This window comes from Mustela lutreola, chromosome 10 (assembly GCF_030435805.1).
Source record: "Mustela lutreola isolate mMusLut2 chromosome 10, mMusLut2.pri, whole genome shotgun sequence".
NCBI lineage: Eukaryota > Metazoa > Chordata > Mammalia > Carnivora > Mustelidae > Mustela > Mustela lutreola.
The window spans coordinates 101,971,854-101,995,574 of NC_081299.1; the positions used below are offsets into that span (position 1 = coordinate 101,971,854).

A 23,721-nucleotide genomic window follows, 5' to 3' on the forward strand; every position below is an offset into this window, starting at 1 on the left:
GGCTTGGCCAACAAATTCAGCAGTAAAAATGACTATGTATTGAGAATCTGTACTGGGCTACGAACTTTCCAAGGATGCAAAGAGGAACAAGACAGACTTTTGTCCAGAAACATGAGTAAGGGCAGAAGAGCTTTCTAATAGCTCTTTATATATACTCATTGTGCCTATCATAAAGAATTTTCACCATTCCATTAAAGAGAATTGAGTACAGCATATTCTTGAAAATTTTGTATCCAGTTTGTTAAAAGAAATATTTTTATTACTTTACCATTTATAAAGACACATGCCATAATTGAGATGTAATTGACTTGGAGTGTTCTAATTAATCCAAATTACAGAAAATTTCTGTACTTAACACTCATAAATGACTATTGAAATTCTTACTCTGTTCAATGAAAATACAGAAATTTCTCTTTTTTTAAAGATTTTATTTATTTATTTGGCAGACAAAGATCACAAGGCAGAGAGGGAGTTGGAGAGGGGGAAGGCAGGTTCCCTGCCAAGCAGAGAGCCAGATGCAGGTCTCAATCCCAGGCCCCTGAGATCATGACCTGAGCCAAAGGCAGAGGCTTGACCCCTGAGCCATGCAGGTGAACCTAAAATATGGAAATTTCTGTGTAAAGTTTGCTCCTTGGCATATGATGATTATCTGTAACCTGAAACCTCAAATACTAACAATGCATAATATTTGGTATGCAGCTAAATCAGAAAGAAATAACTATAAGCTTTATATGTAGTTGTTTTCAGTCTGCCCTTATGAATCAAAGGTTGACTGCAAGATTTCCACATAAATGGTACCTTTTTAAGTCTTGAGATATGTCACACCTACAATCCATGGAGATTCTCATCAGCTATTGCTCCAGGTCTTCCGGAAACCATGTAATAGCTGATGGAAACTGTCCAGCCTTTCAGTCTTTGAAGTCATCTATAAAACCAATGCTATGATAAAAGTGTTTGCTCCCCCAAACCAAGCTCCATTTCTGGTGAATGAGTGTGGTAGTGGACAACCTGACAAGCCCAGGTAAAATGGGTCAGTGGGCTCCCAGTGTCATTGTCTAGGGGGAAACAGTCCAATCACTGGTCTCCCATTTGCAAAACAATACTTCCTGCCCTGTCCATCCCCCAGTGGTTACTGTGAGGATCAAATGAGAAAATATTGGTGGGGGGAGAAAATATGAGAAAGTGCTTCTAAGTGGAACAGTCTGAGGTGCTTTGTTGGTCTCTTCTAAGTTGTCATTTGGTAGGGGGCGATTCAAAAATCCCTCCCTCCGGGGGCTGTGGAGGCGCTTTTAAAGTGGGGCCGGGGTGGTGGGAGGGGTGGGGAGGAGGGGGGTGTAAGTGTATGATCAAACAGCCTCAGACCCCCGCTCACCTCACTGCCTCAGGACACAACTTCTTTCCTGATTGTCCAAGTGCCCAACGGGATGGCGGGGGTGGGGCTGGGGTGCTCAGGCAGCAGAACCAGGCACAGACCCAGAGCTCCAATGGCTGGCTCAATCACTTGCTACACGAGGGCCTGCATCCCATACGTATTTTTTTAAAGCTTGTTTCCAGATCTCTGAAATGATGATCAAAATAACACCTATCTCACAGAACTATGGGGGAATGAGCTGGCATACGCATATAAAGAACGGTTTCACACACAGGGCACAGGGCCGGGATGAGGGTCGCTGTTGGACTGGCTGGATTCTGTGGCTGACACAAAAGCAAACAGCCCTAGAGTCGGACCTGGTTTCAAGTCCTCATTCCCTCTCTGACCGGCTCTTCGATCCCGGAGAACCCACTCAACCTCACTGGAGCTTAGTTACTAGTCAAAATGAGGATGAAGAAATCTGCTTGAGGAGGTCTACATAAAGATCACGCCAAGCAGCAGAGACGTGAGTGCCATGCTCACTGTAAAGCACAATGCAAATGCATACACTGCTATTTACTTAATCCGTACAAACACGCCATAAGACAATTGCAAAGATTTTATTTAGCGGCTTTCTGTGCTTGGCACTTAGAAACAGAGTTCCGTGCATAAGGGCAAATTTTTTATACACCTTTACTTCATACATATTTTACATACCCTTTTTATTGCCCCCTTTTTTAATATTCATAATATTGGATTCCCCACTAGGCACATAAATACATTTATCTACAACACCTCAAAACCAAAAATCTTAATAATATCTGTTATTATTTTACTTGGTATTATTTGCATTTCCACACCACTTAAAAAGTTTAGCTTGCACCAAACTTCACTTGTTTTCTTAACATTAAAGGATCTGAAAGGGAAGGGAAAGATGAAGGAAAAAACCCCAAACTTCAAAATGCAATGAACTATTTGGAAAAAACTGGAGATCTAAGGGCAGGTGGAAGGATGGAGAAGACCCATCTGTGATTCCCTGGATGCGCCCGGATTTCTCCTGCCGCAGGGGGGCTATGGAGCAGGCGATCCAGGTCAGGTGTCTGGATCTGGCATGTGGAGGGCCAGGCCTCTTTATGTCACCTCTGCGCTTGGTATCATCTGTCAGGCTTATAACACCCTTCCTTCTTCATACTCCTTCCAGTCCCCCTCCCCTGCCAGCTGCAGGCTCTGGAATTAGCACTGCCCATGCGGGGCACCCCCCCCCCCTCTGGAAAACAGTGGTCAGAGCTGCAGGATCGAAGTGCATTCCTTGCCCCTGTCCCTGTCACCAGTGCCCTGACTCCGCATAATGTCCCAGAGAGGTTTATTCCTCGGTGATGCCACGATTCTTTCTAGAACCTGTAGGGGGAAAGAAGTGAGGACCAAACCAAAACCAATTTCCTCCATACATTACAACTCTCACCATTGCTCACACTTCCTCTCTCAGTCTTGCTTTCCACCTCTCTCTCTTGCTCACTACTCCTTCTCTTCCTTTCTCCTTCGGCTGCTCTTACTCCCTTTTCAGAGGCACCCCTTGGAACGTCAGCGATAGCACGCCAAGTGAGGAGAGCCAAAGTTCAAAAGCAATCATTTTCAGGAAGCCAAGTCCAGTTGTAGTGCTGATGCCTGTCTACCCTCATGGACCAGAAGGGGCTCCAGAATACACGGTTCGTTCCAGAAACGGGGTGGGCTACGGGGCAGAAAGGTTGACTGCCATTGCTGCCCCAGTCCATCTACTGCTGTAGAGATGGGATTCCTGGTGAAAGTCCCCACCTGGGCCCCCCTGCACAGAGTTCACACCCTTCCAAGTCAGTGTGCGTGTGTGTTGGTGTAAGAGTTTGTGTGAATATATATGTGTGTGTATGCATGCATGCACGTATGTATGTATGTATGTTTGTAGGTATGCATGTACAGGTAGGTCTGTATTCATGTCAGGGTAACTTTTCATGGCTGCTACATGCTAGCATCTCCCTTAACATTATTATAAAATGATTATTCAGTTTCTTCAAAGGCCACTCTGGAGTAGGCAATGCTTTATAAAACTAAGGTTTGGGAAGGCAGGAGAATGGCCACTGAGTTGGAGATGACTCCACTGCAAGTATTTCCTTCAGTGCCTTAAATGTCTTTTGTTGTTCATGGGTATGTGCTTTCTTCCTCCAGAAAAAACAAAAAACAAAAAACACAGTTCCCGTTTTTCAAAGGCTTCGGCTCCCAGAAAGGAAGATCTGCTCATGGAGACGCTGGGCCCCTGCTGCAGTGGGCTCCCTGGTGTTCGGACAGGCCATTAAACCATGTGCACGGACATCTGGGAGGAGGAGCCTGGGACCGCCCCGTACTGCCGGCCATCACAGGTGTTGGTCGCCTGCTGGTTATTGGGCGAAGGGCTGATCATGTGCATGCTGTGCTCCATTCCTGTGGGCAGGTACTGCCTCTCGCCAAAGGCCCCATTGGAAGGAGAAGAACAGAGTAAAGTGCTTTGAGAGGCGCTCAGTTTTTCTGGGCTTGCAGCTAGCCTGGGAGAAGTGGGGAAATTGTATCCATAGAGATTGTAAGGATTGTGGAGAGAGAAGGCGTTGTAGGAGCTCTGCTGCATGTGGCTGCCCCCAAACATATGTGGTGATGAGGAGCTGGAGGCCGCATTGCCGGCCTGCATGACATACTGGAACTGGGAAGTGGGGAAGGACCCCAGCTGGCCGCCGTAGGCTTCCATCTTGCTGTTGCTAGGCAACGAGGGAGGAGTCGGTATTCCTGAGATCAGGGATGGAGTCCTCTGAGGCATGAAGGTTTCTGAGGGCTGAGTGGCTGAAGCCGTGCCACTCTGGAGCCTGTTGTAGCCACTGTCACTCAGCCCTGGGTAGCTCTGCAAGGCTGCCATGTTGCTTCGGGCACATGGTGGATAATCAGAGAGGTTTAGATTGCACAGCTGGCTCTCTCGACAGCCCACATTGAAAGTGTTGGGGGCCAGATGAAATGTTGGAGGAGAACAGGAGGGAGATAAAAGGTGAGAAGAAGCTGAAGGGGATGGTGTCCCAGTGCTGGAGGTGGTCGGGGATGTGCCTGTGCTGCCCCCTAAAAAATAAAAGGCGAATACCATTGAGCCAAAGGCCTTTTTTTAAATTAACGTATATTATTTGTTTCAGGGGTACAGGTCTGTGAATCATCAGTCTTACAAAGTCATAACACTCACCATAGCACATAACCCTCCCCAATGTCATCACCTAGTCACCCTATCCCTCTCCCATCTCCCCAACAGCAACCCTCAATTTGTTTCTTAAGATTAAGATTCTCTTGTGGTTTGTCTCCCTCCCCAGTTTCATCTTCTTTCATTTTTTTCTCTCCCTGTCCCGATGACCACCCCACCCTGCCTCTCCAATTCCTCATATCAGAGACACCATATGATAGTTGTCTTTCCCTGACTTGTTTCGCTCAGCATAATACCCTCTAGTTCCAACCATGTCGTTGCAAATGGCAAGCTTTCCCCTTTTGATGGCTGCATAATATTCCATTGTGTATATATACCATATATTCTTTATCCATTCATCTGTTGATGGACATCTGGTTTCTTCCCATAGTTTAGCTACTGTGGACATTGCTGCTATAAACATTTGGGTGCCCATGCCCCTTCGGATCACTACATTTATATCTTTAGGGTAAATACCCAGTAGTTTGATTGCTAGGTTGTACGGTATCTCTGTTTTCAACTTTTTGAGGAAACTCCATACTGTTTTCCAGAGTGAGTCAGAGGCCTTTTAAGAGGAGTCTGTGCAGGCCAGATGCAAGCCAGGCAGCAGGTGCCCTCAAATGCCCAAGATGGGCTGATTTTTATAGAACCATCACTTTCTATTAACTCAGCAGACCTAGGTCAAGTGATTCTACCTGTGCACAGGTACATGGGCACACACACACACACACACACACACACAGTCCAAAAGAGGAGACACAAGAGAACACTAAACTCTTGTGTCTGTATGTGTCCTCAAAGTCTTGTTTAAAAGGAAAGAATAAGCCCTCCAATATTGACTGCCATTTCTCATGAGCAAATTCACTTTCCAGTAAGACCTCTGACAATCAGCTTTAAAATCCACCAGCTCAGCTTCCCCCCATTGTGCATGGAAATGCATTAGCTACATATTGTCACCTGGGACTATTGCTGACCTTGCCATATTTAGTCCTCCAGCTAAAAACACAGCATATCAAATCTCAGGCCCTCATTCAGAAAGGAAATGGGGTACTGGGGCAAGGTACCAAGTCAAGGCTGAGGCCTGGAAAGGCTGAGCAGGAGGGCCCAGATATTATGAGGAGGTGAGGTGTGGGACCAAAGTCCTATCATATGAAAGACATTATGAGCACAACCAGAAGAGCTAGGTTAGCATAAAACAAAGCTAATCTGTAACTAAATCATTATAATTCAGAGGCTCTGCTAATCTCCCTCTAGAAAAGCTTGTCCTGTGTCTCAGAGATTGGAACCAAGACTGTAAATGTAGTTTGTGGATTTGGGATGTTTGTTAGGGCGAGTCCAGATAGGTCACAAAGTCAGAACCCCTCCTTTCTCCCAGCCTGCCATACAAAACCTCCATGTGACCCTGGGCACATCCCTATCTTCTCTGGGTTTCTTTATCCAGAAGATGAGAAACTGAATTGGATCCAGTAGTTCTCAAGCTAAGAGAAGCCACGAGTTTTAAGTACCAGATCCCATCTCAGACCAACTACATGAGAATCAAAGGATTCTGATGTACAGCCAGGGTTGAAAACCAGTGATAACAACCAAATTCCTTATTTCAAAGCACCCAGCAGGGTGATTCTTAAACTTTAAGCTGCATGGGAATCACATGAAAAGCTTGTTAAAACAGATCGCTGACTCTACCCCCCAGGGCTTCTGATTCCACAGGTCTGGGGCAGGGCCCGAGAATTTGCATTTCTGAGACTGATGCTGATGTCTGGTCTGGAGACCACACTCCCGGGTGAGCAGACCTCCAGGTCCCTTTCATCTCCGAGTTCCTGACACTGTATTTGACAGAGTTGCTCCTTAGACATGGGGATGTTAGAACTGGATCGGGGGCTGAAGCAGCAACAAAGGGCCAGTTCAACTCAACTACTTACTTCACACGTGTTCTCAGATAGTTTCAGAAGGCAAAAATAACCCTTCCAAGCCTCCCCTTTCCCAGGGCTACGAAGCAACTGGGCAACAGCCCATCTTGCCCCACCCATTGGCAGTTAAAGGCAATGGTGAATGCTGGGGCTGCCAGACCTTTCATTTGAATTCCAGAATGGGAGGCTGCTCTGTCTTCCATATAGGAACTCTACCATGATGGAATCCCTCCTTTGGGACAAGACTGGGAGCTTCCTGGGGTTGTGAGGGCCCTGATTCCCCCAAGGAGCATGGTGCCCCTGGCTCATTCACAATTCTTGAGAGGATTCTTAGAACCTGAGCTGCTATAGAAGGGTAAAGGACATTTTAAGTGTAAAGGAGCAGAAATAAGGTTTTTAATCAGTGAGAGAAATGTGAAGAAAACTAGCAGGCTTCTGTAATGCTGAGATCCAAAGAAACCATCCACAGCATGTCAGGGAGGAGGGTCCAGATGTGCAAACCTAGGAGCAGATAACCTCAAAGAGAAACCCAAATTTCATTTTTAGCCTCAGCCTACACCCACAAATATGATAGTGGTATTGATTGGGGAAGTTCAAATTTAGCTCGTTAATAGTTTCTTCAGAGTTGATTTTCTACAAAACCCAACTAATATCATCTCTTCCTTGGTCAAAAAATTTCCCCCAATGAGGAGAAGAATAACTGAAACAAGATGGGATTGGGAGGGAGACAAACCATAAGTGACTCTTAATTTCACAAAACAAACTGAGGGTTGCTGGGGGGAGGGGGGCTGGAAAAGGGGGGTGGGGTTATGGACATTGGGGAGGGTATGTGCTTTGGTGAGTGCTGTGAAGTGTGTAAACTGGGCGATTCACAGACCTGTACCCCTGGGGATAAAAATACATGTTTATAAAAAATAAAAAATTTAAAAAAAAATCTGGACATGAAAAAAAATTTTTTTTTTTTAATTTCCCCCAATGAACTTCCAAAATAGAAGAATAAACAATTGCTGATTTTAGAGTCATTTCCGGAAATTCTCCATCCTATTTCTTCTTTATGCCTTAAATTCCTTTAAGAGAGGTAAGAAGATTTTTATTCCACAAATTGAGGTAAGGCAATATCGTATATATCAAGGTGAGAAGTAAACCAGACTAATTCCAGGTCCACTGGCCTCCCTTCAGCTCATGACCACAGGCAATGTGGGCTGCCTCTTCCTTCTCTTCATCTGTGACAGAGGGTCTCAAACTGACAGGCTTCTGTTTCTGTCCTTCTCAGAATTCTATTGGCATCTGAGATTAAATTTATGCTACAATGTGAATGACCAATAGCAAGGAATTTTCAAGGAACCATTTTGATGTAAAGGAGCTTGGGAAGGGGACGGCTGAGAAGCATGAGGAAGGACATCTCCTACTTCTTGTTTTTGGACCCCAGAGTGACCTGCCTCCAGGGCCTTATGGGAAATTCAGAGATTCCTGCTCTGCAAGTGGCACTCTACACTCCTCCTCTTCTACCCTAAACACTTTCAGCTTCAGGGAAATAAGTGCAATGGCACAAATGAGAAACTCGACTCTAGCTGTAAAGAGATTTGTGTTTTATGGGACATGTATCTGGTCTCCACTCTTTGAAAGTCCATCCTTGCTCTCCCCCAGATCTGGTGTTTATGCGGTCCCCGAAGAGACCGCCCGTTCAGCACACTGCACTGTCCTGCTCTAGGGATACTCCATCAGCTCTGGCCCTGGCCTCGCAGCAGGAAGGGCAAGATGGAGCAGATGACTTTTTACAACCCTAAATGGTTTTCTCAGATGGCCCAAGATGGAACGAATGGTACTGATTTAAGGCTGCAATTGGTTTCGCTACAAAAAAATAAGAAGGGAACTATTAACAAGTTACAGGGATTTCTGCTGAGCAGATGAGAGAGGTACATGCTAAAAAGTGTGTAGTCAGCTTGCTTTTGGCTTTTAAATGACACTCCCTGGAAATGAGACTTGGTGGCCTGCTGCGTTTCAGGGGGTGGGAGCCCCCACATGAACTAGCGTTTGAAGAAACGCTGCTATGCACTTAAGAGTAGTCAGTACAAATAATAGCTCTTTCCATTGTCCACATAGAAAGAGCAGACTATGGTACATATTTTGCAGAAAAGCAAGCCAAGATACTGAGAAGTCGCTACTCTCTTACCTCACAGACTAGCGGTCGTTGTATGAGATGGAGAGAACCAGCCAAGGGCTAAATAAAGCCTCAGGAGGCAGGCAGTCCTCCCTGTGCATCTCAACACCGGGCTGCCTTGAGGCCTCGCATCACAGAAGAGCTAGGGTAGAGTGGAAGGCCTGGGCACACTTCTACAGAGGGGTCAGAGCTGCCTCTCACAGGAAAAGCCTACCTCCCTTTCCTGCATAACAGTCTGACCTCATCCCCTCCCCGACGCTCTAAGAGTCTGGACTGAGACCTTATTTACTAGAGGAGCACGGACTACAGAGTTTTGGATTGCCCGGCCCTCTGACTGAGTATGGCATCTTGTGAGCGAGCCTCTCTATGGAAGTGGAATGTTGAGTGTCTCCCTCTGTAGGGATATTCTGAGAAACAGATGAAATAACATATAATATAAAGTGCACATAGGCATTGAGTATTTGTCAAAGTTCAGCACATTGTAAATACGGTTTCCTCTTCTCTGCCCTTCTGTAAGTGAAGAAGGAGAGAGGAATCCTAGGACATTCGGGTTCCAACTCTCAAGTGTTGGCTCCTATCCATGGAGCTGGGCCTCTTGGCCTCCCCGCACACTGGTGAGCCTATGTCACAGCTAGGTACCCGGATGTAACAGGCTGCCTTCATGGCTGTGAATGATGGAGCTGTGGGCCCTTAACCACTATGGGCCCATTAAGCCAATCTTCCCAAAAGCTAAACCACCTCGGATTCCTCTCTGGACTATCTTTCCCTCTCCCCTCACCCCCGCCCAGAATGGAAATTTGATGCCCCAAGTCCATCTCTTCTCAGACCAAGCAAGTGGAATTGAACACAGGTAGGTAGGTTGGTGTCTTTCCCACTGTCCTCAGAGGTCTTAATCCACTTCTGAGAGGTGACGAAAATGTAATGCCCAAGTAGCCGAAAAGTCTCTGGTATTCCAAGACCAATCCCCCACCCATCCCTCCTCCCTGCATCCTGTTTCACCCACGGAGCCAAGCGAGGAAGTCCTCATCGAAATTCATCCTCAACATTAGCCTGTTCCAATATTTAAGGCTCAGGGCCAAACTAACCAAAAAGAATACATGTTTAGCGGTGCTTCCATACGACGACAATAACTTAGAATATACTTGTATACCATGAAGACAAGTTAAATGTGACCATGAAAATCCTGAATACCAAACCTGCTGACTTTTGCATCTTTAAATCGATCACTTCCAGATTGTAACATGGAGGCTTCCACATACAGTTTCCTTTGGGGTTTATTTTGTTGTGCTTTATTCCCCCCAACCCCCAAGTTGAAAAACAGTAAAAACAATACCCCATCTGGGCTAGTAAAGAATAAATTTCCATGTGATTACTTGGTTCCATCAGCCTGACTCTTCTCTCCTATCACTCAGTGGCATGTATCCTTGAAGAATGGACACGGCGGAGTCACCATGGCCCTGAGCAGCATTCTTTGAGGCTTGCAAACAGGTAAAAGGTAAAATGTCAACACCCTATGGACTCATCCCAGGGAAGAAACCCAGAGGCCATGAAATTAATGGTCATGATCCCAGCCCTGTCCATCCCTACTAAGGAATTACCCTTAGTTGAAAGGAGTACCCTTCTTAAAATGCAGATGCATAACATTACAGCACTAATGAGAATTGTGTGGTTTCGATCTTAGAAAGACTCCCCATGCATCCTTCTCCGTAAAGTTTAAAGATATACATGGATCTGAACCTCTTCCTTTTAAAATAGCATTTAATATATTCACCCAGTTCTCATCTTTCACATAGGTCCTCTGGGTTCTGAGTCTCTGTGCTTCCTGCATGGCCCTGTCTCATGCCTGTGACACTGCCCCAGGTGGGCTGGCCCCATCTTTCCCCCTTCCATTAATTGGGTTGTTTTTCCTGCTACTTGTTTTACTGCCTTGTTTTACTTGTTTTTTCTGTTACTTGTTTTACTTTGTTGTATACACATCGGTTGTGATTGCCATTTAGAGCTGATCTGCCTCTCTCCTGGCCACACTATGGAACTTCCCACTGAGAAACCCCCTCCCCCACTCAGCCCTCCCCCCGCCCACCTCTGAGGAAGGCAGATGACTAAGGACTGGATGGTCCAAGCATCATATTCCCCGGCCCCCGCCAAAGTAATTGGTTCAGAGGTGACACAGTTAGAGTCAGTGAGACTTGGTGAGATTTTGCTAGAAACCTTAAGAAGGGCATGTGACCTTTACCATCAGATTTAAACTTAAGAAGATGGAGGTCTAGGGCTGCTGGCAGCTATGTTACCACAATGGCAGGGGTTGGGGGTTGCCAGAACTTGGTGACTGTTGGTTATGGTGGGTAGGGAGGGAAGGAAACAACCCAGATGGTGAGTGGATACCAGTGTCCTTCCTCCAGGAGAGGGCGCCAAGTCTGTGGGGTAAATTAGACTCAATTTTGGACACACTGAGCATAAGGGACTTTGGGACAACATAGGATATGTCACCAATAACTGTTTTAGTGGACCTAACTGAGATGCCTTCAGTTGGGGGCATCTGAGCATCTTAGTTGGGGGCATCTGAGCTGTTCATGGGCATCATTCCTGATCTCAGTGATAAATGAGATCTGCGTTAAGTGGCAATCTCTGAATTGTTCGGCGATCCACAGGAGTTCAAAGCCACGCTGTCCACTGAACTGTCCTCCTTTCTCTACCTTTTACTGGTATGAATTCTCAGCATCTAATCCCTTTCAAGGACCAACCTTGTAATCGTAATTTGTAATTATTACAAATCAAACTGATGAAACGCCTAACACTGACAGAGAAGCTCAACATCCTTTTAACTGCCTGACAGATAAAAAGCCCCAACAGTGTTAAAATCCCTCGGTTTTGTCTGCTACCAGTTGAGGGCAAGGGAGGGTTTCTGTAAATGACAGGTCCCCTTACTTCCACAGATGAAGATGTTCTGCCAGCTCTGGTGTCACTGGTCCAGGATGGTTCCTTATAAACAACAGTTGTCAGACCCCATGGAGAAGGACCCCTCAGTTTGGGCCAAACAAATAGCTCCAGTATACATCAAAAGAACAACAGGACTGCCCTTGGCCATAACTGGCCTGGGATTTCTTTTTTATTCTCTATCTGTGTTGCCTCAGTCAACATCCCCCCAAGCACCACTTCCATGGTTGGCTCATTTTGGCCCCACCACTAGCCATGTTTGGGCAGAAGCCGCTCCGGAAATGTAATCCCTAGCTTCAGACTCTCCCAACATGTAAACTCCCTGGCAGATTCTCAGTAAAGATGTCTGAAAGTAAAGACCAGACATCTGACTTGATGAAAATAAAATACTGACCTATTTAGACTTAACGTTCAAGTTGCTGACAAGAAAATATCAGAGTAAACTAAAAAAATAAAAAAATAAATTAATAAACAAACAAACAAAAAAAATTGCAGTGAATTAAAGCTCTAGTGAGTAAGAATGAAGAAAGGAAAGTGGTGGAAAGGCCAGGGCCCCATCGAGATGGAGAGCCACCCGGGAATCCTCAACTCACTTCTGCCACCGCTTAGCGGCACACACGCAAGTAGACTGCTCTGTACCTTGGTTTCTTTTTGTGTAAAAGACTGAGGAGGATGAATCCCATGCATTCTTCTCCACTGGAGAAAACAACTATACAGAATACCCATTCAGTATCTTTTTTAAAATAGAAAGATCTGGCGTTTTGCGAAATGGTGGCTAATTCAACTAAGGGGTTTTCCTTTGAAATTTTATCAACAAATGGGTCTTCATGAGAGAGAAACAAAAATGACCACAAGGACGGGATGAAAAAAAGCAGGCTCCTAATCTCACTCAGACAGAAGAGAGGGTCCAGCCACTAGCAGCAGCAGCAGCAACAGGAGCACAGAACTGGCTCAGGGCCCCAGATTTGACATGCCAGATATTCACGTGTCTGAAGTGATGAGGTTATAGGGACGTTGGGTGAGGCAATCATCATGTGGAACTTAAGTTTGGCACCAATGCTGCCAACACTCACTTCACCAAAAGGGAACTGCTACAAGACTCAGTCTGCCACTGAAGTTTCCACTACAAGTTCAACACTCTCTACTTCTTCTAAGACACAAAACAGTTCAACATAGATGGCTCTGTCTCTTTTCTTCATTTTATGAGTGATACTGTCCAGAGTTACTGGAACTCTTAGTTCTTAAGGGAAGAGGGACTGGATGTTGTTTCTTTCACATCCTTTGTTAACGTCAAGAAACCAAGCCACATATTTCTTAATAATGAGAATCTGGATCAAGTTCAGTGTATAGTTCAAAAATGTATTCCAATTAAACAATTTAATAGAATTTTGGCTTCTCCTTTAGCCCCATCCTACTACCATATGTATCCAATAATTCCAAGTTCACCCCCCCCCACTAATAAAAAATGGAGTCACTAAGTAAGTGTGACATTTTGCTTTGAAATTTCAGTTTCTCCAATCAACAAAACAAAAAGGCAGCCTATGGATTGGGAGAAGACACTTGCAAATGACATATCTGATAAAGGGTTAGTATCCAAAATCCAAAAAGAACTTACCAAACTCAATATCCAAAAAATAAATAATCCAGTTAAGAAATGGGCAGAAGACATGAATAGACACTTTTCCAAAGAAGACATCCAGATAGCTAACAAACACATGAAAAGATGCTCAACATCACTCATCATCAGGGAAATACAAATCAAAACCATGATGAGATACCACCTCACACCTGTCTGAATGGCTAACATCAATAACATAAGAAACAACAGGTGTTGGCAAGGATGCAGAGAAAGGAGAGCCCTCCTGCACTTTTGATGGGAATGCAAACTGTGAAAACAGTATGGAGGCTCCTCAAAATATTAAAAATAGAACCATCCTATGACCCAGCAATTGCACTACTAGGCATTTACCCAAAGGATACAAAAATACAGATCTGAAGACATACAGCCTCCCCAATGTTTTTAGCAGCATTATCCACAACAGCCAAACTATGGAGAGAGCCCAAATGTCTATCGACTGATGAATGGATAAGGAAGACATAGCGTATATAAACGATGGACTATTAGTCAATCATCAAAAAAATAAAATCTTGCCATTTGCAATGACGTGGATAGACTAGAAAGTATTATACTAAGTGAAATAACTCAATCAGAGAAAGACAAATACCATAGGATCTCACTCATACCTGGAATTTAAGAAAGAAAACAGATGAACACATGGAAAGGAGGAAAAGGAAAAAAGGAGCAAGGGAAACAAACCATAAGAGACTCTTACCAGTAGAGAATAAACTGAGGGTTGATGGAGGGGGGTGGGTGGGGGATGGGCTAGGTGGGTGATGAGCATTAAGGAGGGCACTTGTTGTGATAAGCACTGGGTGTTGTACGTTAAGTGATGAATCACTGAATTCCACTCCAGAAACCAATATTGTACTGTATGCTCACTAATTAAAATTTAAATTTAAAAAAATTAAAAACAGGGGTGCCTGGGTGGCTCAGTCAGTTAAGCATCTGCCTTCAGCTCAGGTCATGATCCCAGGGTCCTGGGGTCAAGCCCCTCATTAGGATCCTCTCTCAACAGGAAGTCTGCCTCTCCCTGTCCCTCTCTCTCTGTCCCTCCCCTGGCTCATGCTCGAAAGAAAGAAAGAAAGAAAGAAAGAAAGAAAGAAAGTCTTTTTAAAAATTAAAAATAAAAATAAAAAAATAATTTAAAAAATACAAGAAAAGAAATAAAAAATCTTAAAAAGAAAGAAAGCTCAGTTTCTCTTAAACCACAGTTTTCCAATGGTCAACACCTGCCCAACCACCCCACAGGCTGGTGAAATGCAGACTGTCAACCCCAATCATCACTCCACATCCTTATCCAAACAACATTCCAGATGGTTGTGCTCCAGGCCAGTGTATCAGTGAGCTTACCCACCTGAGCCACGGTGCAAAGTGACCACCTTTCATTAGGTCCTTCCAGGCTGCCAGGCCCTGTGATAGTTCTTCTCAAGAGTACAGCAGTGAACATAATGTCACCACCAATGCCTGCTCTGCCAGCCTTCTCACACTGGCCTCCATGATAGAAATTCTCGCTTAGCCAGTTTGGGCAGTCAATGAGTAAAGCAAGGCAGAGAAACAAGAAGCCACCTCAGAAAAACACCAGATCAAGTAAGTGTCTTTGTGTGGAAATGACCCATTTTCACTTATGAAGCATGTTTATATAAATGACCTCAACGAAAAGTTACCCTTCTTTGGTAGGTGAGGAAACAGACTCACTAAAAGTAACTTGCCCAAGGTTATAGAGGGAGTTCGTGGCCATCAAAGATGAAGGCCCAGATCTCCCAAATGTCATAACACCTCTGCCTCTCAGGGCCCATGAGGGCCTTAGAGCAAGAGTAGCACCCTGAATATGTACTGACCCTGCTTCTCTCACAGAATTATGAGGAGAAAGTTGCTTCATGTGGAAAGCTTCCTTTTCGCCTCCATTTAAAACAAAACAAAACAAAAAACGGATGGAAATTCTGCATTACTTGTCTCATCAGATCCCTATGATGAGGTTTAGGCTTTAAATAGTTAATCATCAGAAAGGCAGTATCTCTCGTCCCTGAGGGAACTTCCTCCCAGGTCTCCATGCACAGGGACACCAGGGGGTGGTGATGACGATGATGATGGTGATGATGACGATTGCTAGCGCATAGTGAGGGCCTACTCCATTTTAAATGTACTGTCTCGTTTAATCCTCACAAGAATTCTATTATATTTTTCCATTCTGCAGATGAGAAAACTAAGTGTCAGAAAGAATGGGGAACTTGGCCAAGGTCACAAAGCTAGGAAAGATTGGGGATAAGAGCCTCACCTAAGGGGTCTGCCCCCAACTCCTATCCTTTTAATCACCTTCATCTTAAAACCTGAGAGACTTCAATAATTTAGGTTACAAAACCTGATACAGCGTGCAAACTGCTGGGAGCTCCTCTGGGAGAGGAATGTAATATAATCTTTAAGTCCTAGTTCTTCAAGTCCTAGAAAGGTTTCCCATATGACAGAGCCAACAATTTCAAAACTTAGGGTTCCATTAATGGCAGCCCTGTGACAGAACAGAGTAAGCTCTGTAATTTTGACTGATGTCGCTTTGGGGGAAGGAGGTTAGAGAGAGAGAGAATCATAAAGTGTCTGACACTCTGGGAAGCTTCCTGAGGTGAAGGTGTCCTGCCGTGGGAAGAGCCACCGACTGAGGAAAAGAGTTGAGGTCAGCCCAGGAGTCATCTTTGCTAAAGTCACTGGCTTCCCAACCTGAGCTACCAGAGAAGGGAGAAACTGGAGGAAAAGCACAGAACAGTACAAGGCAAAAGTTCACCCAGCACATCAACTTGAGACAGGTGTCATGCCTTTCCAGGTGTTCAGCAGAAAAGGAGAGAGCATAAGTTGCAAGTTTCAGATGGGCTTGCAGGGATCGCCTCCTCACTGTCAGATTTAAGCAGTTCATTCCTATTGTTTGGACTGAGCTTTTTCTCCTCTACAAAACCAGAATAAGGAAACTGATAAGGCTGCAATGAGGCGTATATATGAAATTATTATTAAACATCTTTGAATACCAAGGGCTATATGAACACTTAGGCATAGAAATAATCATTTCATCCCCATTGTAAACATGAACATAACCTTGCTTTTCAGAAAAGGGAGAGAACTCTGCATCTAGAGCTGGCTTCTTTGCACAAGTAGTTATGCTTTGGTTATTTACAAGGCTACTAAGTACTCTTTATTCTAGAAGAACTGGTGTGACCCATGGCTTGGCTTGGGCCCAGATGTGCTGTATTCAGTTCTGCTCCCACTCTCTCCCCAGCACTATCACTAAGAAGAGGCCATGGCCTCGAGCCTTACCTTGCTGCTTTTGCATGGTGGTGAAATCCTCAAAGGTGAGTGTGCGCACGGGGGGTCTCCAGAATGCGTAAGTCTCCATGATGGCTTCCAGTCCGGTTCTGCAGAGAGAAAAGCCAACAAAGGAGGTTGTAAATCATGCCAAGAAATGTACTGACTTTTTAAAGATCCTGCAGTGGTTTGTCTGACAGGTGGTATGTACATAGGCACTGAAAGATTTCACTGCGCCCTGCCCCCCGCTGAGGAAATTAGTCTAGAAGAGCACAAGGAACAAATGACACTGAAATGCGTAAGGAAGAAGAAATTAACCCAATTCACATTATGCGCAAGCAAGTCATAACCAGGATGGAATTTTGCTTGGAGCTTTCTTCAAAGGAGGTCCGGTCTTCATGGAAAAAAAACAATTGTTAAAGGTCAAGGTCACTGGGGCGCCTGGGTGGCTCAGTGGGTTAAGCTGCTGCCTTCGGCTCAGGTCATGATCTCAGGGTCCTGGGATCGAGTCCCGCATCTGGCTCTCTGCTCAGCAGGGAGCCTGCTTCCTCCTCTCTCTCTGCCTGCCTCTCTGCCTACTTGTAATCTCTCTCTGTCAAATAAATAAATAAAATCTTTAAAAAAAAAAAAAAAAAAAAAGGTCAAGGTCACTAATACCATCATGACCAGAGCTGAGCCCAGACAGGCACTGACGGTTTCTCAAGCACAGGACGATGTTTCATCATTACCGCAGTGCACGGACACAGCCTGCCCTGAGTCACCCCTATCAGTCAGTATGTGGAGTCCACAGAACCATCAAATCGCTTAAATGAACAGAGACAAGCAGGGTAATAGCAACGAAAGGAAAAGCAAGCTAGCAAACACATGTGAGTTTCTGTCTCAACAAAAAATTCCCACCTGAAGGCAAAGAAGGGGTTTGGTCCCAGAAATTATACCTCAGAGAAAAGGGCCAATATGTTTCTGCAAATACTGATCCTGTGTCCTATAAAATCTAATAATCAAGCTGGTCTTTGAGGATCACATACTTGAGACCATCAGACCTCAGGAAACATCCAATATTTTCCAAATACATTAAAGGCTTCTGTTTCACTGATATTGGAGGTTCCATTAATTAAAATATGCACACACTGCCTACTTTACTCTTCAATAAATTCTCTACCATATATATGAGGTGCTGATGGACATCCCTTCAACAGAACTATCCAAGTTATCTTGGTCATACACTTGCTGATATCCCATATCCTCAAAAAAGTATTGGTTGGGTTTTGTTTAAAGCTCTGAACTTTTAACTTCATTAAAGCTTCTTATTACTAACTTTTCTTTAAAACAAACTGCTTCACTTCCATCTAAGTGGAGGGAGCGGAAGCACAGGGATTATGGACAAGGAAGATGGAAAAGAGTAGGTAGCACTGTCCTTTCACTGCAAAGTTTCTAGAAGGTAACATGGCATCCCTTCCTGCAAAAGACAAATGTTCCCTCTTGAGATGAAACTTATGCTGCCTGTCTTCCTCCCTAGGTAATACATTTCCAGAGTTCTCTTCAGTCCTGCAGACCAAGAATAAAGTGAGAAGCTTTATTTTTAAGTGAGAACAACTATCCTCTCCTTATAAATGACTAGAAGATCCCTTGAGGTTCTTCTCAGATGAGCTGCTGATACACTGATTGGCTCTTCATGTTGGAAAATTTCCTCTCTGAACAGGCTTTACTTGCACAGTTAACTTTCTAAAGTCTTCCCTGGAATCTTGGAGGCTTTAAATACACCAATGTTGGCAAATCAAACTCTGTATTTTTAGAAGAGGTTGAGAAGAGAGGGTGTTGCATGGTGTTTATTAGCTGTTAATCTGTTAAAAGTAGGAATAGAAGACATGTCCACATAGTCACCTACATTAATGCTGAATACAGTACATGGAACTATTTATGGAGAGAAAGAGTCCAAGCAATTAGGGAGTTTAGAATAATAAGAGGATAGGCAGATAAAGCCATGCTGAGCTTTGATGACTGTAAGAAAGAGATAGGCCAGGCATGGATCTCACCGCCTTGTTCTGGAATGTTGGCCACCCACCAGAACATCTTGGGATTCTCTTTAATGGCATGGGAGGCTCACTGCAAATGGTAAGGTCTTTGTTGTTTCACCTCCTATCTCATTCTTCCCAGGAGCATTTACCCATGAGGGACAAAACATTAACTCAAGGACGAAGAACAGTCCCTTCCCATTTCACAAGAAAGTGACAGATGACTGTGAAGAAACAATTACACACTGATATACTGCCCGTATTGTATTTATTCAAGAAATAGAAAAACTTGGATTTCATTTTCATAATAGGCAAAAAGCCTGTGGCAAAGTTATTCATAATTTTATTTAGGCCATCAACACTATATAGGATAGTGACCATTTACCCATCTATCCAAATCTAAAATCCAACTGAAAGACTGAGTTGTAGAATCATAGATTTAAAAATTGGGAAAGTTCTTAGGTATTACCTACTTCCAATTCCTGGGATGCCATCTTGAATGGTTACCCAGCCTCTGCTGGGGTATTTCCCAAGGAAAACATTCAGTTTTCTAATAGACGTTAGAAAGTTCTTTCTGATCTTGGGCTGAAATCTCTGACAAAACTTGTACTCTCTGGTCCCATTACCAGTGAGTAAATGGTGACAAGTGCCAGATACTTTCCACATTCTCATCAGGAAGACTTTCCTTAGCATTTAAGAATGTAATGTACAAGCTATCACATATGGACACAGCTACGCTCCCTCCAGTCCAGGACTCTGTCAGAAGGTTCATTTTAGTGGTGGAGTTGTTGGGGAGGGGCTGTAACTACTGAAAAATAATGACTGAGATCACCCACCCATCCCTCACCATGCTTTGCTGTAGATCCATCTTTCATAGATTTATCCCAGATACTTCCTGAATCTACTTACATATTCAAAGCATATCTCTTTTTAGAAAAATTAATCCTATTTTTTCACTCTATGCCACATCTTATTTGTCCTCAAACTCCATTAAGCTTCATCAAATAGGTGTGATTGTTAGAAAGTACTAGTGCTAGATATCAGGATTTGGTGATGTGAGGTGGCAAGCTAAGAATTAGATAATCCAGCTTTCTTCATCACTTGTGTGTCTACTTTAGACCCCGTTTCTGTGTGTCCCAGTGCTTAGAGTGACGACTATTGTATGGTCAGATCTCAATCTGTATGCATTCAATGAATAAGCAAAGGAGTCAATTTTCATCCTATGTCTTAATACTGCACCATTATCTCGTGAATTTTAGCCAGCCTAAAACTTAGGAAAACAACTTGATGTAAAATCAAGACTGTGCAGACAAAAGAAATCTTTTAGTACTGGAGACTTGGGAATTGTTCCTATAGCTGCTTGTGCCTTTCTTGACTCAGGTCTCAGGGGGGTTTCAGTTTTCCTTTGGTTTCTTCTGTTCAGGTCACGGAATTTCTGACCTACAACAGTTTGAATCCCCCTCTCGGGGACCAGTCATTTCTACCCTCATCTTCTCTTATAAGAATCTCTGCCAACTACCCATTAACATCTTGAGCCACTTGGATGTCTATTCAAAGTTTATTATGAGGAATACATTGCTTACTTATTCATCATCATTCTACCCTAGCTTTGTAAAATTTTATCATAAGGTTCTTAAAAGTGAATTCATGGTCCAAAACAGATTTTTAAAAAGCAAGCTTAGGTAACCTCACGTCATTAACGTGTTCCACATGGTGGGCCTCTCCGGGTCTGTTGCACACCAGAGACCCAATGTCTGAGGTTTCCAGTCAGAGATGATCATATTGGCAAGTGTCTCCCCTCTTGCTTACTTTTCCCTGTTTGCTCCAGTGACAACAGAGGCCATATCCAAACCCTCTTTGTTCAGTCCTTTGGCTGGAATCACCCCTCTGATTCCCAAGCCTCTTCTCTGTAGACTTTTCAGTCTGCTCACTGGCCAAACCAACAGAACGTGCTGAAGAGGAGGGAGACAAGGAAGGAGAGGAAACAAGCCAAAGATCTCCTTTGCAAATTGATGATGCCTCGAGATGAACTGATTTGTAAAAACAGCCAGACGGTAAAGAATTGTTCTTCCAAAGTTCTTATTAAAAAAAAAAAAAAAAGTTCAGCAAATATTTGATGATAATAATAACAATTATGACTATCTTCATGAACCTATTAGCACTCTGCTGCATACTTTCTGTGTTTTATTTGTGTTGCAATGATAGAGGGTTGCTTTTTATGTTTCTTCGATTTATTTTCTCTGTAGTTCTGACTTTTAACTCTTCCCCAAGCTGTTGGCCAGTGATTCTGGTAACAAAAGGAACATTGATAAGGCCATTGGTCATCTGCTAATAGAAGACAGCCAAGGGCTACAGAGATGGGGTTTTGAAATCATAAAGAAGACTTTCAGCCAGTAAATGTGCTAGGTCCAGGAGATACAGAGACAAAAAAGACATAGGGTCTTTACCCCAAATCAGGAGTGTTCTGTTCAGTACAAAGAGAACAGCATGTAAATGACTGATCACACAACAGTGTGATGAATGTTACACCGAAGATACATGGAAGAGACCACGGAGCACTGAGCAAGAAGTACTTCCTCCACCTGGAAAGTTCCAGAAATGCTCCCTAAAGACCAGTTATTTCAGCTGAGTATTAAAGGGTACTCAGCAGTTTTCCACGCAGACAAAAGGCAGAAAGAACTTTCCCAGGAGAGTTCACAGTATATACAAAGACGTGGGGGTATGGAAGAGAAGGCACGTTCTGGGAACTGAAGATAGTTTAGGGCGGCCGCAGCTCCAGGTGCAAGATGAGATGGTGGGGTGGATACCAGAGATATTTATTGGGGCCTGGATTTTATCCCATGGGCGGTCCTGTACCTCTGCTCTTCTTTCCTTTCTCTTCCTGTTTCAGCACTTGAAAAGACACAGAACCAGAATATATTGTTCTTTCAGACCTAATTACTATATCTCAAGTTCCTAATCCTTTTTCTTAGACTGTCTTCCATCCACCGAGGTGAGGTGAACCCTTCCACATCTTTCTTCTCCTCTGGATCTGGAACTGGCTTCTACAGACTGGTGGTCCAGGAATAATCTAAAAGACCTCCCAACGGAGGTCTACAAATTGTGGGGGAGGGGGGAGCCATCATTCAAAACTTGGCTTTAGATGGTGCAGTAAGTACATCTACATGATGAATTGGCTGTCACAGTGGTTTGGAAGAACAGGTGTCCAATGGACAGATGCTTGGGGCTGAGTCGAAATTGTTCTTCACCCAGTGATTCCCAACTTGGGAACCCTGTCCCCACATGGAGTCTGAACAGGAAGCAATGGCAGTCCCTAAGGAGTTTTCATTGCCTTGAGAAAAATCGCTGACAACACAATGCAGGCTAAGAGATTAAGTTTCTTCACGTTTGACTGGAGTGCTCTGACTTGAATGGGAAACATGAAATCACACAAGGGGCAGATGAGCTTAGTGGTGAAGAAGATCAGGAGCTCCAGAAACGGACTGCCTGGGTTCACAGTGCCATCCTGCTGATCCCCTGTGTAATCTCGGCCAGGCCGTATCACCATCTCATGCCCAAGTCTCCCTGCCTCTAAAACAGAGATAACACTGCTCCCTCCTAATTATTATAATAAATACAGATTGATTAAAGATAAAATATATCAAAGAGGAAAAAAACATAATGAAAGCTCGAGGACCACTGCTCTACCCCCAAGCAAAAGAAATGCCACCACCAGCTCCTTAGGCTGTGACCTGTAGCAGGAGAAAACATTCTTACTTCCCAGGAATCCAAACCTGGGTCAACCCCTGGCTCCAGACTGAATGTGGAGGGACCCTCATGTTACCCAATTCCGTGTCTCATTCTCTCCTCAGAGAACCAAAAACATGTCCCTTTGGCCCCGGTAGGCCTCATTATCTTGCAGATACTTCAAGCTCCAATCTGTTAGCCATTAAAAAGACGTCACTCTGTTAGATGACACCATCCCTGGGCAAGTGCCATAGATAATAAAACAACTGCCAACTTTTCCCTGGCAAACCCACACAGCCAAGAGGACAATGGTGGAAAAGGTTCGTGACGGAGGAGGAAGAAGAAATAACAAGGCAGAGAAAAATGTCAAGTACCGGCTGGAAGACCGTAAGCCAGGGGACATGATAAACAGCCACGGCCTGGAGGGAGAGGGGGAATCTGGCAGGAAGGCTATCACCGGAGTCTAGGACAAGGCCAGCTACCTTGAGCTGTAGATGCCACAGTTCCTGAGAGGAAGCTCGACACGGATGACTGACTTTTGCTCGGCTCAGTGGCCCCCGTGCCAGGGATAACACAAGAGTAGGCAAAACCTACAGGGGTTAGTAGGATTCCTGGGAACGAGCAGGATGAGATTGGCTAGAAAAATATAGTCAGTGGCCCGAGGGAGAACAAATAAAAACATAATAATTGAAAGTGAGGGAGACCCTTGGAAGTAGTGCTGGTTTGAAAGAAGGCAGGGGGTCCGCTCCCTGGCTTTCAGCTTGCTACATGAGGCTTCAGAAGCAATGGGGACCCGGACAGGGGTGAGGGCAGGGCTGTCTCATGACTGGCAAGCTGTGCCTCACTGAGGGAGAGGGACATTACCCTCTGGATGCTGCCATTGGCTGGACTGGCAAATTGTGAAAGCTAGTATCTCCCCCTACTCAGTTTTACCATCCCTAAAATGGGAAACACTGTAACAATACCAGTCAGCTCGGAGACAAAAAAGGGACAACATGGGCTGCGTGTGAAATGCTTATTTCTACTATTATTATTGAACACGTGGGATTTGAATTCCTAGAAATAAACATACAAGGTTGAAATGTATGAAATTGCTGATATTTCACCTCTTGGGCCCACAAATGTAGTAATTTCGTATGTTCAGCTTAGTAGGTAGGTAAGGGGGTGGACAAGATTTGAGACACTTGGTTCTAACAGAGAACCCTTCTCACAGACTTTAACTGAGACCCACACTGCACGCTTCTTCCCCAGCTCACCAAGAAAAACGGTTTCTTTCAGATCTAAGCACAGATGACCTGACCCTGGGGCTGGGATCTAGCTGACTCTCCCTCTTCCTTCCTTCTCACTTCCATTAACTGGAGGCACTCTGATTCCATGCAGAGTTTTGAGAGAAGAAGCTACGCCTCGGTAGGGTATCCTGCCTGTGTCCAAGGAAGTGCATCTTCACTCTATGAACATGGCCTTGGCACGGCAGCCATTTAAGAGGAGGTCCCAGGAAAATCCT

At 44.4% G+C, this 23,721-nt stretch overlaps 1 protein-coding gene across 2 annotated transcripts in view; it reads right to left on the bottom strand.

Moving 5' to 3' along the window:
* Positions 1-1,018: 1,018 nt before the first annotated feature.
* TBX15 (T-box transcription factor 15) overlaps positions 1,019-23,721 on the bottom strand; it is a 104,330-nt gene continuing 81,627 nt past the window's right edge. For both annotated transcript variants that reach the window (XM_059137668.1, XM_059137669.1), the window contains exons 7-8: positions 16,492-16,589; positions 1,019-4,459 (exon numbers count right to left, since the gene is read on the bottom strand). In XM_059137668.1, the coding sequence (XP_058993651.1) occupies positions 3,675-4,459; positions 16,492-16,589 (883 nt within the window). In that variant the 3' untranslated portion in view covers positions 1,019-3,674. The remainder of the gene's footprint in view (positions 4,460-16,491; positions 16,590-23,721) is intronic.